We start from the raw sequence: 19,350 nt of genomic DNA, 5'->3' as shown, positions 1-19,350 counted from the left end.
TGACGACAGCTGCTGTCCCCTCCTAGGCTGATGTCTGTCTCCTTGTTAGTGATGCAAGTCTGGCAGAAGCTGTGACCACAGCCTAGACTTAGGGGTTCTGTTAAAAGCTCCCTGCAGATGGGACAGGATACCTCTTCCTGTAGGTTCATCACAGTATTTAAAGCCATAGCAGCTGCTCCCTGGCTTCCTCCTGTCCAAACTTCTGGAGCTCTTCTTGCTTAAGGATTCTGGGATGGATGGGCAGATTGAAAAGAGATATGTAAGACTGGCATAGATAAAAAAAAGATTTCAATCATGCAGACATTAAAAACTGATTAAGACTGAAATACTGAAGAACAAGAAAGAACAAATAGAATTAATGGCCTGAGAAAGCCACTAATGCCTCAGGGCTTTTGCAGTTTGTTTTTCTTTCACCCTACCATGATCTTTCCTTTGATATTTGCATGACTTCCTGTTATGCTTCATCTGACACCCTCCTTACATGGCCTCTCCTTTGCAGGGCCTTATGCGATTAACTCATCTACAGCACAAGCATCAATACATCACTTGGTGTGCACTTACCATCTTTTTCTTATTATCACTGTATAATATATGATACCTTTCTTGAAGTATCCTACTCCAAAAATGCAATCTGTGTAGATTAGGCACTTGTTTTTATTCACTGCTGTATCCCTAATGCCTAGCACAGGGAACATGATGTTTGATGAATACATAAAGGATCTTCTCACTTCTCCAGAGGAAATTAGACCTTTTAAAAAAAAATCAGCATTTCCTCTTTTCTTTCCATTAATTAGCTGTTCTCCTATAGGTGAGCTTTAGGAGCACAGATAGTTTTCCAGTAAAGATTTATCTATGGATCAATCAATCGATTTTCCCATCTGTCTCTCCCAATATACCTTTCCATAAGGAGTCCTCCCACATACTTACACTCACTCCCCAGAGAGACACACAGACAGAGTAAACATTATAAAAGGAAAGTAATTTTATGACTAACAATTGTCTCAGTTCAGTTCAGTTGCATAGTTGGATCTGACTATTTGTGACTCCAGGGACTGCAGCACACCAGGCCTCCCTGTCCATAACCAACTGCTGGAGTCTACTCAAACTCATGCCCATTGAGTCGGTGATGCCATCCAACCATCTCATCCTCTGTCATCCCCATTCTTCTTCCACCTTCAATCTTTCCCAGCATCAGGGTCTTTTCCAAGGAGTGAGTTCTTTGCATCAGGTAGCCAAAGTATTGGAGTTTCAGCTTCAGCATCAGTCCTTCCAATGAATGTTCGGGACTGATTTCCTTTAGGATGGACAGGTGAGATCTGCTTGCAGTCCAAGGGACTCTCAAGAGTCTTCTCCAACACCACAGTTCAAAAACATCAATTCTTTGGTGCTCAGCTTTCTTTATAGTCCAACTCTCACATCCATACATGACTACTGGAAAAACCATAGCTTTGACTAGATGGACCTTTGTTGGCAAAGTAACGTCTCTGCTTTTTAATATGCTGTCTAGGTTGGTTATAACTTATCTTCCTAGAAGTAAGTGTCCTTTAATTTCATGGCTGCAGTCACCATCTGCAATGATTTTGAAGCCCCAGAAATAAAGCCTCTCACTGTTTCCATTGTTTCCGCATCTATTGGCCATGAAGTGATGGGACCAGATGCCATGGTCTTAATTCAGTTTTCTGAATGTTGAGCTTTAAGCCCACTTTTTCACTCTCCTCTTTCACTTTCATCAAGAGGCTGTTTAGTTCTTCACTTTCTGCCATAAGAGTGGTGTCATCTGCATATCTGACGTTATTGATATTTCTCCCAGCAATCTTGATTCCAGCTTGTGCTTCATCCAGCCCAGCATTTCTCATGATGTACTTGCATATAAGTAAAATAAGCAGGGTGACAACATACAGCCTTGATATACTCCTTTCCCAATTTGGAACCAGTCTGTTGTTCCATGTCCTGTTCTAACTGTTGCTTCCTGACCTGCATACAGATTTCTCAAGAGGCAGATCAGGTGGTCTTGTATTCGCATATCTTTAAGAATTTTCCAGAGTTTGTTGTGATCCACACAGTCAAAGGCTTTGGCATAGTCAATAAAACAGAAGTAGATGTTCTTCTGGAACTCTCTTGCTTTTTCCATGATCCAACGGATGTTGCCAATTTGATCTCTGGTTCCTCTGCCTTTTCTAAATCCAACTTGAACATGTGGAAGGTCACGGTTTACATACTGTTGAAGCCTAGCTTGGAGAATTTTGAGCATTATTTTACTAGTATGTGAGATGAGTGCAATTGTGGGGTAGTTTGAGCATTCTTTGGCATTGCCTTTCTTTGGGATTGGAATGAAAACTGACCTTTTCCAGTCCTGTGGCCACTGCTGAGTTTTCCAAATTTGCTGGCATATTGAGTGCAGCATTTTCATAGCATCATCTTTGAGGATTTGAAATAGCTCAACTGGAATTCTATCACCTCCACTAGCTTTGTTCATAGTGATGGTTCCTAGGCCCATTTGACTTCACATTCCAGGATGTCTGGCTCTAGGTGAGTGATCACACAATCGTGATTATCTGGGTCATGAAGATCTTTTTTGTATAGTTCTTCTGGGTATTCTTGTCACTTCTTCTTAATATCTTCTGCTTCTGTTAAGTCCATACCATTTTTGTCCTTTATTGAGCTCATCTTTGCATGAAATATTCCTTTGGTATCTCTGATTTTCTTGAAGAGATCTCTAGTCTTTCCCATTCTATTGTTTTCCTCTATTTCTTTGCACTGATCTAGGAGGAAGGCTTTCTTATCTCTCCTTGCTATTCTTTGGAAGTCTGCATTCAAATGGGTATATCTTTCCTTTTCTCCTTTGCCTTTTACTTCTCTTCTTTTCACAGCTATTTGTAACAATTGTCTAGCCAGTTAGAATTTATAAGTCACTTCAACCTATTTATTCTGCATACAAAAATCCTTGTGAAATGAGTACTCCCTTTATTCAGATGCATAAATAGAATCAAGTGACTTACAAAGATCATTGAAATCAATAAGTTGAATTGGGGTGACTTCCCTGGTGGCTCAGACAGTAAAGCGTCTGCCTACAATATGGGAGACCCAGGTTCAATCCCTGGGGCGGGAAGATCTCCTGGAGAAGGAAATGGCAACCCACTCCAGTATTCTTGCCTGGAGGAGCCTGATGGGGTCACAAAGAGTCAGACACAACTGAGCGACTTCACTCACTTCACTCATAGTGTCTTCAGGGTCCTCTTTCAGAGGCCTGGTGGATGTGATAAACATTATTACCTAGAGGTACATAGTTTTGAGAAATCAAATAATTTTCCAAATAGGAGAATATCGAAGATATAGCTGCTGAATAAGTAAGATTTTAATCGAAAGCTGAATGATGAGAAGGGAATATGAAATGAGAGGAAAAAAATATTTTAGAGAAAAGGAGTCACCTATGTGAATGTCCTGTTAGTGAAAGGCACGGCATCTTTGACCTGCTTTAAAATGTCAGCCTGACTGGTATACAGAGAGCTGCTAGGCTTTCAGAATGGCAAGAACCCAGAAGAGACCAGAAATTTTACAATTCCTACATGATGTGAAGTCTCCTTCCAAAGAGCAGAGGTTCAGTGATGGAAGTTTGTAGGACAAGTTGATGGAAACAATGGAGAGAAGCAGAAGAGAGTGAGAGATGAGACAAAATGACAGGCTTGGGAGTTAGAGATTATGTATATGGGAATGAAGGATTATCATCAGGCTTAAGTCTTTACTTCCTGTAAGAAGAAAGACACTGGCATTACCTTCTCCTGTTCTTTATTTTTGTTATTTTTAGTAAACAGAGACCTCAGCTTCATCAAAGAAGTTGTGACTCTTATAGGGTCACCTATAGGGTCCTGTAAGCTATGCTTCTGGTTCTTACAAAGTAATCAATCTGCTGGCATAAAACTTACTTAAACTACGTTAGTTTCATACATATCCATCTGATCTTGTTCTCTTGCAAATGACCTGAAGAGAGAGACGACGTACCTACTATATTACAATATGGCCCCTCATGCAGAGCCCACCAGAGGCGGCCATACTGACTTCTGGGTCTCTTCTCCTCTGTGCCCCTGCTAGGCTAAGTGAACCTGGTTGGCTTCTGCCCTGCTAAGATACGTGAGTGGGAATGGCAAACCAACCCTGAAACTAGTGCTAGTGGTCATCAGAGGTCCTGTCACAGAGTGGTAGCATGGCGATGCTGACTCTCAGAACCTGGACTCAGTACAAGGAACTATGAAGCAAAAAATTACAGAAATAAAAATAAAGGAATATCTCAGTAGATATTAATATCTTGGAACTTGCTATGATGGGTTTTTTTGTCTCCTATGCAGATACATTCACTTGCTTGAATGTGAGCTTATTTGAAAACAAGGTCTTTGCAGATGTAATCAAGTTGAGATGAGATTATACTGATACAAAGTGGGCTATAAACACAATGACCAATATCCTTCAAGAAGACGAGAGGGCACACAGACATGCTGGAAAGAAGGCCATGTGGCGATGGTGGCAGAGATTGGAGTAGTGCAGCCACGAGGCAAGAAATGACTAGGATTGCTGAAAGCCACCAGAAACAGGAGGTGAACATGGAATGGATTCCTCCTTGGAGCCTACAGAAAAGAAACAAGTCTACCACCACTTTGATTTTGGACTTCTAGCCTCCTGAACTATGAGAAAATACATTTCTGTTCCTTGAACAACCCAATTTGTGATCCATTTTTCTTTGTGACAGTCCTAGGAAATGAATACAGTTGCAAAGGTTTGATATTGAAACAAAGATCTGAGGGATTCATAAGCTATAAACTTACCCTTGCTCTAAAGAGTCGGGGAGAGGGGCATAATGAAAGCTGCATGGAGATAAATTTAGGTCTAGAAATTTGTCCACTTCACCAATCATCCATGAAGTGAACCTGGTGAGAAGTAAAGCTGGTGGGTATAATCTAGCCAATGGTAGAGATACTGAAAATTGTCTAAAGGCCATATGTTGTTAACTCCTGGCTGCAGTGACTATGTGTCAGATCAGGCTCTGATAACTGGCAAGACCAGGGGTTTACATAATATGACACTGTCCATCCTAGCTTACAACTGAAGCTATGAGCCAACATTGGCATGATATATTTTCATTCTATTTAGAATCCACTCAATACTGAGAAACACTAAGAGTCTACAGAGGAGGGAAGAGTAGAACATGCATTCTACTGTGGGGCTTTGGATCTCCTGTTTAGAGTTTGGCTGCAAGGAACTGATGTCAAAGTGGATGCCACCATAAATGGCCACAAAAGGAGAAAGGTGCAGAGGAGCCAGAGCCCCCAAACATGGGCAGTGACCCAACCAAGACCCAAGAATGACCCCAAGAGCCCAGCAGCCATTTTTCAGGGACATGGAGAAGGGAAGACAAGAAGTATCTACCTAATAGAACTCCCAGGTCAGATAGTTGCCATGGTGTCAAATGAATGCATCCTATACTTGAGTCTTCTCCTAATATCTGGATTCATGATATTGTAAACTCTATGCTTCTCTGCAGATTAGACAGTAAAATGAAAGTGCTCTAGAAAGTGGAGTGCAGGGAAGGATGGCCCTAGGAGCTTCTGGACAACATCCCAGACACTTCTCTGGGTTTCCTGAGTCAGGAACTGCCAATGAGAAAAGCAGGCCTTTAAGTCTCTCACATTCGTAAGATTGTGCTCAATTTTCTTTTCACAATGAGACCTTTGGGACTTCCCTATTGGTCCAGTGGTTGACTCCACCTTCCAATGCAAGAGATGCAAGTTCGATCCCTGGTTGGGGAACCTAGGTCCTACATGCCACAGGGTGTGACCAGAATTTGTAAAAAACAAATCAATGAGGCTTCAAGAGCACTACTTAAAATTGCAAGACCTTTACTGGGTCTTTGCAGATTCCTCAGCCTGAGTCAACATTTAAAAAATGTTCCTCCATAATATTAATCATCTTCTTATATACTACATTTAGTTTTGTTTGTTTACAATCTCTTCCCAGCTCTAATGTAAGCTACTATACGTATTTAACATTTATTGTATGTTGAATGGATATTCATTGTACTTTTAAAAGCCAGCAGCCTGCTTTAGTTCCTATGAAATACATCTTAAAAATAAATGAATAAATCTATTTTCCTCCTATTTATTGCACCTTATTTTTGACCCTGAGAAGACAACTGTTATCTGGGGAGAAGTGGATCCTATTCAAGAGTAAGGCATAGACTCACAGAAAGGCAGCAAAAATGACTTCTGAAAAGTGGGCACACAGAACAGAGAGGCCATGTATCAGAATGTAAGTAAGATATCAATCCTTGTGTATATGTAGCACAGCTTCTTTATCCATTCTTCTATCAATGGACATTAAGGTCCCACTCTATGGCACAGGGAATTATACTCAATATCCTATGATAAACCTAATGGAAAAGCATATAAAAAATAATACATATGTATAACTGGATCACTTTTCTGCCTAGCAGAAATTAACACAACATTGTAAATCAACTACACTTCAATAAAATAAATTTTAAAATAAAAAAAAGATAGGATAATAACAATAAAGAAAGATATCAATCACTGTGAAATGCGAGCTTAAGATGGGACATCCTTAGTGTCAATCGATAAGAGCAAACTTCTTGGCAAGACCACTGAGTCTTTGGGCTACTTCTGAGCAATAATCAACTCCTTATTAATTAGTGGTCTATTGTAAATAATAAGTAATTGAGGGAACAATCACTTCAAAGGTGTGCCTAAGTGGAAGAAGAAAGAAGAAAAGCTCCAAGGCAGCAGAGACTACTGAAGAGAGAGAAGTAGGTCTATTCAGGGAAGTGCAAGCAGATTCCTGAGACTGGACCTCAGCGGGACACATGATAAGTGGAAGCCACAGAGGTGGGCAATTGTCATAACATAGGCAGGACAGAAGCTGAGGGGATGTCAGGAGGGCCACAGATGCCCCTCAGTGGTGCCAGGAGGAGGGCAAAAGGATCAACTTCAACATTGCCCCTGGCCATGTTCTCAAGGCTCCATTCTGTCTGATGCTCCATACAAGAAGCTGGGGCTTCACACAGTTGGAAAACAGGGACCTCCTTCACTAGGTTTTCTTCTGAGGAGGTGGAGGTGAGTAGATTTTCTGTTCATCTCTTTATGAGAGAGAGACACACACACACAGAGAGAAAGATAAACACACAGAGAGACACACAGAGAGAGGATTCTATTTCCTCTCAGGAAGGTAGACAATCAAAGCTATGGTGTAGGAAAGAGATGCGGATGGACTCAGCCTGGAGAAATAAGTGCTCCCCAGGAAGTGAGCAAGGCCCTCTGCCTCTTCCACACTCACTTCTTTCCAGGCCGTTCCTTCTCTAGACTCAGAGCTGCCATCTGTCTGCACTCAGCAGGAAGCCTGCAAGTTGGCTTTTTTGACCTTCAGTGCAAGCCTGGGCCACAATCTAAACTCATCCAATTAAGCCTAGTACTTTCCTTCCAGAGTCTCCCGCCCTCTGTGCCTCCACAAACCTCCCCACACACCTTCAGCTTCCAGAGAAGACTCTTGGTTTCAGTGGTGAAGAAAAGCAGGGGCAATCAAGGTCAGAATTCACTCACCAAATAGGGCTCAGTCTGCATGAAGCAGTTTCTTATGAGGAGCTGGCAGAGAAACGAAAGTGAAATCTTGGCCTGGCAGGAAGAGGAAGAGGGGAGGAACTCTGGGCCAAGTTGGCAGCTGTCCCTTAGGGCCACTGGGGAGAGAGTAATGCTTTAACCCAGAGGTTCTCAAGAGGGGAGGGGCCTTTGGCCTCTGTGACAAATTTGGTTGTGGGGGATGCTTCTGCCATCTAGTGGACAGAGACCAGGGATACAGCCAACCATTCTATAATGCACACGATCACTCCCACAACAGTGTTCTGTCCAAAATGCCGAGGTTGAGAAGCTCTGTTTAGCCATCTCTGTTTCCTAGACCAGCTAGAAGTGGAGGGTCTCCACCACTTTCATAATTGTGCACAGGCCCTCAATCATTCTACCATTTAAAACAAATACTTATTTGGCTGTGATATATCTTAGTTGTGGCATGTGGGATCTTCAGTCTTCATTGTGGTACGTAGGATCTAGTCCCCTGACCAGGGATCAAACCTGGGCCACCTTCTTTGGGAGTACAGAGTCTTAACCACTGGACTACCAGGAAAGTCCCCCAATCAACCAATTTGAATCAACCCTTCCTGTCCAGTGTTCGACTTGCTCCCCAAAAGCATTACACCATCTCCTAGGAGATGGGAGTTGAAACCACACCTGGTGGGAACAACCTTGAGCAGAGAAGTCCCTATCAAAAGTCTCCCACCTTCTTGGGCACAGGATAATAATCCTATAACACTATGTCTCCATGAAAATTTTTATTTATTTATCTATTTATTTAGCTTTATTGAGGAAATACAATTAAAGGACTAATTTTTTTTAATCCCTTTTTAAAAATTTATTTATTTTATTTTTGGTTACACTGAATCTTTGTTGTTGTGTGGGGGCTTCTTCTAGTTGCAGTGAGTGGGGGCTACTCTTCATTTTAGTGCACAGCCTTTTGTGGTAGCTCTTCTTGCAGAGCACAGGTTCTAGGTGCATGGGCTTCAGTAGTTACAGTATGCGGACTCAGCAGTTGTGACTCATGGGCTCTAGAGCATGGACTCAATAGTTGTGGCACATGGGCTTAGTTGCTCTGCAGCATGTGGAACCTTACTGGACCGGGGATCGAAACTGTGTCCCCTGCATTGGCAGGCAGATTCTTATCCACTGCACCACAAGAGAAGTCCCTAGGCTAATTTTTTGAGCTGTATCCATTGAGGAAGTCCTGGGTTCTCCTGTACTCTTGGAAAACACATTACATAAGAAAAAATGCGACCTTTGGAAACTGCTTTCCAAGGTGTAATATCCCTTCTGCCCTTTCCCATCTTCTGACTCATACTTAGAGACGAAAGACAAATCCAACGCAGAAAGAGAGTCCCCCAAATTGTTGAAATTTTAACAACTTTCTTGCAAAAATTTCTGTATCCATTATAAGTGGACCTATCCTTTGACTACTTTTAAAAAATTGATTTTTCCTTTTTCATTTAGATAACGAAAACTAGAATAAAATCAATAGACAACAAGTTATAGAGTTAGATAAATAGATTAGTAGTTATGACCTATGTTTCACGCTGACATATGCTGTTTTTTACATCCAAATAACACTTGGAGCAAAAGAAAAAAGTACATAGGTATAAAGCTAGAAAACTATGGATAGGATATGTATGCTGAAAATTAGGAAGTGCTGATAAAAAATAAAAGGAAGCATATAAATGGAGAGGCATAACAGACTTATGAATTTGAAGACTCAAAATAAGGGAGATCAGGTATCAATTTTTACAGAATATATATATATTTAATAAAATTCTATCAAAATCTCAGCAAGAATTTTTGTAGATATAGATAAACTTATTCCAAAATTTATAAGGAAAGAAAGAAAAAATACTTAAAATATTTAAAACAATTAAAGAAAAACTAACATGTCACTGTACTTCATGTTAAAGTTTAATATTTGGCTACATTAACCAAGAAGCAATGAACATCCAAAGGAAAAAAATAAATAAATATGAGTCTTGACCCAAATTTAACCCCTTATACAAAAATTAATTCAAAGTTGGTCACTGACTTAAATATAAAATAAATATTCATAAAACATTTAGAAAAATTTTGTAAGAAAGAAAATCCCTAGAAACTAGAACTAGGTAAAGAGTTTTCAGGTGACACCAAAAGCCGAACTCAGAAAAGCAAAAATTAATAAATTAGACTTATCAACTTAAAAAAATTTAAGAAGTTTTAAAAATTAGAAACATTTACTCTGAAAAAGTCTCTGTTAAGATGAAAAGACAAGCTGCAGGCTGGGAAAATCTATCTGCAAACCACACATGTGACAAATGCCTTTTATTTAAATTATATTAAAAAAAAAAAAAAAACACTCCCTAAACTTAACAGTTAAAAAGAAAAAAAGAATCCAGTTAAAAAACAGGCAATGGGACTTCCCTGATGGTCCAGTGGCTAAGACTCCATGCTCCCAAGGCAGGGGGCCCAGGTTTAATCCCTGACCAGGGCAGTAGATCCCATATGCTGCAACTAAGAATTTTCGTGCTGCAACCAAAGATACTACATGCTGCAATGGAGATCGAATATCCCATGTGCCACAGCTAAGACCTGGGAGAGCCCTAAATAAATAAATAAAAATTAAAAAAAAACAACAACAGGCAAAACACATGAACTGACATCTCACTAAAGAGGAGCATTCAGATGACAAACAAGAGCATGAAAAATGTACATCATCAACATTTAGAAATATGCAAATTAAAACTACAATGAAAAACAAACTAACTGAAGTAAAAAATAGTGATGACACCAAATGTTGATGAGGAAACGGAAGATCTGAATCATTCATACACGGCTGGTGGGAATATATTAAGAGCCACTCAGGAAAACAGTCTGGTGTCTTCTTATAAAAATAAACACAAACTTATCCTACAACACAGAATTGTGTGCTTGAGCATTTACTCTAGAAAAATAAAATCTTACATTTAATTATTTATTAATGATAATTAATCTAAAATCACTTCAGAATAAAAAGCTTTTTTAAAAAATTGCTGAATGTGAAATAAAGATATCTGAAGACAAACAAAAATATAATAATTATTATTATACATCAAATGCATATAACACTATATGCCTGACACCATTCTAGACACTTTACATATATTAGCCTATTTAATCTTCATATGAACTTCATAATTTTGATTAAATAATCCTAATTTAAGGATGAGGAGGTGAAAGTAGACAGATGTGAATAACACTCAAAGGCTCAAAGCTTTCAAGCTTAAGGAGAATTTCCTGTGAGTAACCAATAAAAAAAGAAACAAGAGAAAAGGCTTACACATAGCTATTAATATTTAAAAGTTTATAAAAATATTAACAATAAACTAAAAAGAGGCAAATACTCAAAATGTGACAGTGAAAACACAGAGTATTATGTTATTTGTAAAAAATAATAAAGAGCAATAAGGACAACATAGAGTTTTCAAGACTTCAATGGGCAAAAGCAGAAACAATCAGAACCATTTCAGAGATTTAGTAGCCAAGAAAACAAACTTGACAAAAGAAGAAGATTTGTTCCTGCCTTTGCCATTTCCCTAGTAGACTTCCATTTCCTCATCTGTAATACTGTTTTAAGGGGTCCAAATGAAGACAATGTGAGGTAATGTCCAAAATGCTTAGCATGGAGCTGTAACACAGTCATCAACAAATGGTAGCTATCATTACTTCATAAGATGAAGTATGACTTTCCAACAGAGGTTTAATCTCAATAGCAATTAAAAAGAAATTAAAATTATAGTACAATATCTTTTTTATTCTTTTGTTCTTACTCAGCCTCATTATTAGTGCAGAAAGATACATTATGAATCTTTTCTGGGAGTAATTTTATAGGATTCATTAAAAATCCAATCCACAACAGCATTTCTGAGACTTTATTCCTAAAATAAAAATTGAAAGATGAGAGCAAGCTTAGATATGTTCAGAGAAGTCTTGTATATACAGTTAAAAATGGAAAGCTCTAAATATCCAATAATATTGAAAATGTATGAATTCCATATCCACGGAACAAAGAATGTAAGGTGGGATAACATAAAGAAAAGCTATCATTGGTTTTCTCCTGACTAGGAATTTTTAAAAACATTTTTGCTGTTTCCCAACTGTCTTACATTGAGCATTTGCATTTTATATTAAAAGACAATACTTAAAATAATTTAAGAACACATCTGGACTGTGTACTTAAATAACAAATTGAATGAGACTTAAATTTGTGAATATATAGTCATAATACCAGATAAAAGGATTTAAAAAGGGAATGCTTGGTTAAATAAGTTATTGTAAAACCCTGCAATGAAATACTATATAAAGATAGTAATGAATTTATAAATTCATAAACCTTGGAAATTAATAGGACATCAAAGACCACTGTTAACATGAGGATTGAAAACCTCCATACCAGATGTTCACTCAAATGTCATTACAAGCATACTTGGCCAAGCCAATATGTTCACAATAGGAGTGTGGAAAGACATTATTTTGGCAAAAAGTCAAGCTTTTTGTTGACTTTTGTTCCCAGTATCAGCAATGTTCTGCCAGAAAAAAAGATAAGTTATAGACCATGTATATAGTATCATACATAATCTATACATCTATACATGTATCATAATATTTCCTTATAGCATAAGGATGGATAAAACTAAAAATAGATTCAGAAGGAAATAAAGTACAGACACAGATTAAGATATAGATTTAGATATAGATGGAGACAGACATAGATATATAAATATATAGATACAGATGTACAACTATAGAAAAAAGTTTTAATGATAAAATTGCTTGAGGGCTGTTTAGTTTATGAGTCCATGAGTTTCATTTCATGTTTTTCTTTTTTCTACCGTTTTCTACAAAAACTATAGATTTTAGCCAAATATGTATTAAAATAGAACTATGTACAATATGCTATTTTTCTCAGATCATTCTCAATCTCCTCAGTCTCCTCAAGAGTTGTTCTACAAAATATGAAACACACATATCTTTACATCCTCTTATTATAGACATGCATGTCGATAGGATATAAATTATGATATAATAGGAATAACTGTAAAATCCTGGAATCACTGATTCTAAGAATGTTATGAATGAGAGACACTGAGGCACAGAGGTTTGTATGTAAAAGAGGTTTGTTTCAGAGCGGGAGAAACTCAGTTAGGTGTAGCTGAGCAAAATCCCAAGCTAGAGCACTATTCTCCCTTCATCTAATTCTGAAGATTATATTATAGTGTTATTAATTATAGATGACTTCTGAAAATCAATCTGTCCTGTTTCAGGGTCTTTGAAGGAGGTTGCTTACTTAGTCAAACATGGCTTCACTCTGCCAGGTTGTTTTGACAACAGTAAACTAAATTCTGCAATCTTGGGGTGAATTTGTTCTCAGACAGGACTCACTGAGCTATTTCCTAGTGTTTCAGCTGATCCCTCCCACCACTTCCATAGACTTCTTCACAGATAGCTAGAGATTCTGAAAACTCACATCTTGTGCCAAAGTTATTTCTGCTTTATAAACAACACATGGGCTACCTGCTCCCAGATTTGCTTGGTCTTGATCCCATAAATGATGGGGTTGAGCATAGGTGGAGCAAGCATGCAGACATTAGCCAACAAGATGTGGATATGAGGTGGAATGTGGCGGCCAAACCTCTGAGTAAGGATTGTGAAGATTCCAGGCCCATAAAAGAGAATGATGATGCAGACATGGGAGCCACACGTGTTGAGAGCCTTGTGACAAACATCGTGGGAAGGGATGTGGAAGAAAGCATGGAGAATCAGAATGTAGGAAACAAAAAATTAATAGTACATCTAAGACCACTGTTAACATGAGGATAGAAAACCCATACCAGATGTTCACTCGAATGTCATTACAAGCATATTTGGCCAAGCCAATATGTTCACAATAGGTGTGTGGAATGACATTATTTTGGCAAAAAGTCAACCTTTTCAAAAGAAATATTATGGGGAAAATTGTACAATAACTTCTCAGAAAGGCAATCACACCGATTTTCCCAATTAGTGTGTGTGTAAGAATAGTGGTGTATCTCAGAGGGTAGCATATGGCAATATAGCAGTCAAATGCCATCATTAGCAAGATCCCTGACTCAGAGATGAAGGTGGAATGGATGAAGAAAAGTTGAGTGATGCAGCGATCCAGGGAGATCTCCCTCATATTGAACCAGAAAATAGCCAAGGCTTGAGGGACTGTGCATGTGGAGAGGACAAGGTCTGCTCCAGCCAGCATGCAGAGGAAGAGGTACATGGGTTCATGGAGACTCCGTTCCAAGAAGATAATGAAGATAAGCAGGCTGTTCCCAAGCAGGGCGATGACATAGGAAATGAAGAAGGGGATGGAGATCCACACATGCTGGTCCTCAAGGCCAGGGATGCCCAGCAAGTGGAAGACTGTGTGGCTAACACTGCTGTGGTTAGAAGCAGTCATACCTGGAGCAGATGACATGGGACTGCACTTCTTATTCACAGAGATCGAGGAAAATATATATTCTTTAATATATTTATTAAGAGGGATCATACAAACACTTTCCAGTACTGTTGCCTGGAGAATTCCATTGACAGAGGAGTCCGGCAGGCTACAGTCCAAGGAGTCGCAAGAGTCAGACACGACTTAGCAACTAAACCACCACCACCATACAAACACACTTTGTGACAAATATACCAGGAGCTTTTGGCCTATCTCACACTCTCCATCTTTTTTGAACATGCAAATCATAGGAAATAGGCAAGGGTGAAAGAATATGGTCTGCACGCCATTGAGTGATAGCCAACTACACTTACCTCCAACTAAATAAAGAGATGCTATTATATGTATTTCTCTTTCAAAGAGAAAATTTAAGTACAAGGAAGAAATCAGTATTTATGTCTGATAAACCCGTGAACATATTGACACTTGAACTTGACCTTGAAATGATGAGCTTATCATAAATTATGAATGAGAAGTGAGACATATGATAGCACAACACAAGGTAAATATACAGATTACTGCAATAAAGGAAGCTCCTGGAACACTTCCAGCACATAGTAACAGGCACTTAAGATTTTCATAGGGGGTTGTACAGGCAGATATCCATGATTGTTAAAGGCCTTGATCACAACTTACACTTAGACTCCATCTTGTACGTGGGGAGTAGCCATTAGATGTCTTAAAGCAAGGAGTTTACGATTATACTAGTTTAGAATGATTACCCGTGAAAGTTTATTAGTATTTGACTGAAGAGTCTGGTGCTAAAAGATTATTCATATTCCAGAAGTAGAATGGATCTAAATATAATAAAGCCACAAAAAGTCACTGATATTTATTAAGCATTGTTTTATACCAGGGATTGTAGTATGCAGGTTAATGTTATGTATTCTTTATGTAGGGAGTAGAAATCCACTCTAGGAAGTGGATGTTATCTCTGTTTCACACCTAAGAAAAGTGAGACTCAGAGACTATGAATCACCTGTCAAATTTCACAATCAACAATTGATAGAAATGAATTTAGATCTTCTAACTTCACTATCTACAGTTTGCTTACTTGTGAAGGGAGTCATGAAAGTTTTAAGGGGTTACATAGACAGGGTTTCCATGGCAGAGATGAGGCACCCGTGATGTTCCCACTTTAAAGGGCTAAACTTAGAAATAAATGAAATTGGAAAAAGAAAGAATTTATTGCTGGAGGGCAGGGGGTTGCAGTAGCTGGTACGTGGAATATTCTTCAGTTGATAGAAATTAATATATGATTTCATCAATTACTTCCTACTAAACACTTTTCTTCATCCATGAGCTTAATCATTCAACAAGTACATTTTGAGCAGTGACTATATTTCAGGCATCATACCAGGTGCCTGAGTCCTATTTAGACAGATGATTTGAGAGAATGGTGGATATGTAAGCAGATGAATTTTGTAAAATGTTCCAGGTGTAATGGACCCAGATGATACTTCTGAGAAGACAGCCATGGCGATCTACCTTTCACAGAATGAAGAGAAATGGAGCCAAACAATGAATACCCTCTTCTTGGGGTTTCTGAGAATATTTAAGGGATATCTTAAAATATCTATCTCAGTGGCTAAGGTATATTTTATGCTCATTATTTCTTCCACTTCAGCTCCTCCTCTTAGTGACCCTAATGTATCATTCTGGGGAGGAAAATTGGCTTCTAGTTCTCATATCTTTCAAGATTCCCTGACTGTTTCCTCAAAGCTCCTTAAAATGTCTGGTACAGGGTAGGTGACCACAGTCTCCTGCCATTCTCAGGGCTCCTTTCATAGTTTTCCAAGAGGAGACTATAGTCTAAGTAAATATGTTTTCTGTTTTCTCATCTCTCATCTAATTATTAGGATACTTGTCATTTATTGAATTGTTTCTCATTATTTACCACACTTCAGGATCCTTCATCTAGCCCCTACATGCTCTCAACATCCCTTTCCAGATTCCATTCCCCACATCTGCTATAACCAATCAGATCTGCACCTCTGGTCTTTACCATTCCTTGTCCACATATATCAATAGTCTCCAAGAGTCCTGTCCCTGCTGGCCTGTCTGGGACATGACACTGGCCCAGTCCTTATCTGGGTCTTCCTCCTGGTGGCTCAAATGGTAAAGAATCTGCTGCAATGCAGGCGACCTGTGTTTAATCCCCAAGTTGGGAAGATCTCCCGGAGAAGGGAATGGCAACCCTCTCCATTATTCTTGCCTGAAGAATTTCATGGACAGAGGAGCCTAGCGAGCTAGTCCATGGGGTCTCAGAGTTGGACACGATAGAGCAAGTAACACACACACACAGTCCTTCCTTGATTCTGGAACAACCCACTCAACAGATATTGAATTCACTCACCAGCTTTCAGCTGAGATTATAGAATCAGACAGACAGGAGATCTGTTATGTGATGGTCAGGAGTAGGGTTGTTTATCTTCCTTTGTGGAGCCCTTGAGGGAAGCACATCAGGACTCCAGGGACAGAGCTGTCTCTACCAGCCTCACCCTCTTCCCACGTGGGCTAAATCACTATGACCATTGCCTATCTGCCACTCTTTCTTCTACTTCTCTTCATTTTTGCTTTTCTCAGGTTTTTCTGATATAAAAGCCTTTTCTACCTAATCTAGCCTTGCTACAGGCTCATTTTAATTAATATGAAACCTATTTTCAACAGGAATATAATAGTTGTAATTTGAAGGCACCAATGATTTTTCAAGTTTTCCTAGTCATGAAAAGGATTACACTGAAGTTATACAATATTCATCCCCTGAGTTTTTATAAGTTTCAAATTTGAGTCATGAATTATGTTTAACTATTACCTGAGGCAATATAAAAATGCATGCTTAACAATTCATAGAAGAGTCGTGAGTCTTTATTAACTTGGACATTTGTATTTCTCTTCCCTGCCTCCTTTAACTGCGTTGAGTATTTTCAATTTATGTTAATTTTTGATTGTGATGTATCTAGATGTAGCGTTCCTTGTTTTTTATACCATGAAGTTTTTCAAGAGTTTTGAACATGGAAATTTTTTATTTTTACCTAAGCTGCCAGATTTCAGTCTTTCTCTCTTTTCACTTTGGGATCCCAACTACATGTGATCTTGTGATATGGTTGCATTATTATCAAAGAATTTTTTCATTTTTTCTTTCTTCTTTAGTTGGTTAATTCTATTAATAAATCTTAAGGTTAATTACTAGAAACACAATTACCTTGGTCAAACAATAACTGCATTTGTATACTAGTTTTACTAGATATTGGAAATTCCCTCATAGTGATTGCACTGTTTTTGATTGTTACTAGCAATGTATAGGGACTTCCCTAATGGCTCAGGGATAAAAGAATCTGCTTGCAATGAGGAAGATGTGGGTTCAATCCGAGTCAGGAAGAGCCCTTGCAGAAGAAAATGGCAACCTACTCCAGTAAGAGTGTCTTTTTTCTCATAATCTTTCCAGCAGAGTGTATTGTCAGGTTTTTGAACATTATCAACCTGCTACTTAACCAAATGTGGTTGACCATGTACAAAAATGGCTGTCAATCATTGTTCCATCTGCTGTGCACACACGCCACTCCCCTATACATGAGCAGTAGCCTACTCTTCAACCCTCTGAATTAGAGATGGCCTTGTGAGTTGCTTTGATCAACAGAATAAGTTTGAAGTGATGTGTGAATTCCAGGGCATATGGACCTTGCAGCTTTCATTTGCCTTCTTGGAACCCAGTAGCCATTCAGAAAGCTTAGGATAGATGAATAAAAGACCATGTGGACAGAGATCATAATGAGGTCAATCAAGGCACAACAGCACATGTGACTTCAAAAGATATAGAATAGTGAAAGCAAATTTGGAAAAGAATAAAAGATAGAAAACTTAATACTAACTTATTTCAAGATATATTATGAAACCACAATAACCAATACATACAATACTGATATCCAGATAGATAAGTAGATAAATGGGAAAGGACAGAATCCAGAAAAAGATTCACATATATATGACCAATTGAGACATGATGAAGCTACAAAGCAATTTCAATGGAAAAGATGTCTCTTCCACAAATAGTGCTTGGAATGATTGGATCCATATACAAAGACATGGATTTTGACACATACCTTGCACTATTTCTTTTTTAAATCTCAAAGCAGTTCATGGACTTAGTATAAAATCTAAACTTCTAGAAAACTAAAGAAAAATTCTTTGCGACCTTTTGTTAGGAATGTTCTTAGATAAAACATCAAAATCAAGATCCATAAAAGAAAAATTTGCTAATTTGGACATTATTAAAATTAAGAACTCATCCTCTTTGAAAGACTCTTAATAAATAAAGTAAATAAATAGAAAAGACAAATATTAGGAAAAGATATATGCAAAGCATATATATAATGAGAAACATATCAAGAATGTATAAAAAACAACTCAAAACTCAGTAATGAGAAAATAAGCAACAATTAAAAAAAAATGATCAAAGACTTGAAAAGACACTTCATCAAAAAAAAAAAACACACAGTTGACAATAAGAAAGAAAAATAAGATATTCAGCATCCCTAGGCATCAGAGAAATTCAGATTCAAGTCACAATGAGATATTTCACTTGTGCATCTATTAAAACACTTAAACAAAATCAAGTTATAGCAAGGATGTAGAATAACTTCTACAATGATAAAACAGATGTTAAATGGTATAATTACTTTGGAAAATAGTTTGGCAGTTAAAAAAAAAAAAATTAACCATTTACTACCTACCATACAACTGAGCCAGACATCCTGGAATGTGAAGTCAAGTGGGCCTTAGAAAGCATCACTACGAACAAAGCTAGTGGAGGTGATAGAATTCCAGTTGAGCTATTCCAAATCCTGAAAGATGATGCTGTCAAAGTGCTGCACTCAATATGCCAGCATATTTGGAAAACTCAGCAGTGGCCACAGGACTGGAAAAGGTCAGTTTTCATTCCAATCCCAAAGAAAGGCAATACCAAAGAATGCTCAAACTACCACACAATTGCACTCATCTCACATGCTAGTAAAGTAATGTTCAAAATTCTCCAAGCCAGGCTTCAGCAGTATGTGAACCGTGAATTTCCTGATGTTCAAGCTGGTTTTAGAAAAGGCAGAGGAACCAGAGATCAAATTGCCAACATCCGCTGGATCATGGAAAAAGCAAGAGAGTTCCAGAAAAGCATCTATTTCTGTTTTATTGACTATGCCAAAGCCTTTGACTGTGTGGATCACAATAAAC

The 19,350-nt window shown here is 38.3% G+C and overlaps 2 protein-coding genes across 2 annotated transcripts in view; both read right to left on the bottom strand.

Annotated features, from left to right (window-relative positions):
- Positions 1-19,350, bottom strand: part of LOC105003384 — a 46,851-nt gene that overhangs the window by 6,738 nt on the left and 20,763 nt on the right. Inside the window, exons 9-10 of the mRNA XM_010860520.1 lie at positions 13,647-14,087; positions 23-217 (exon numbers count right to left, since the gene is read on the bottom strand). Coding sequence (XP_010858822.1) covers positions 23-217; positions 13,647-14,087 — 636 coding nt within the window. The remainder of the gene's footprint in view (positions 1-22; positions 218-13,646; positions 14,088-19,350) is intronic.
- Positions 13,140-14,085, bottom strand: LOC105003319 (olfactory receptor 52B4-like). The gene is given in 2 exon segments (XM_010860401.1): positions 13,140-13,436; positions 13,438-14,085. Coding segments are annotated over 2 exon segments (945 nt in total).

This window comes from Bison bison, unplaced genomic scaffold (assembly GCF_000754665.1).
Source record: "Bison bison bison isolate TAMUID 2011002044 unplaced genomic scaffold, Bison_UMD1.0 scf7180017857213, whole genome shotgun sequence".
NCBI classification, from domain to species: Eukaryota; Metazoa; Chordata; class Mammalia; order Artiodactyla; family Bovidae; genus Bison; species Bison bison.
Note: the sequence above shows the minus strand (reverse complement) of the source record. Positions and strands in the feature narration are given on the sequence as shown.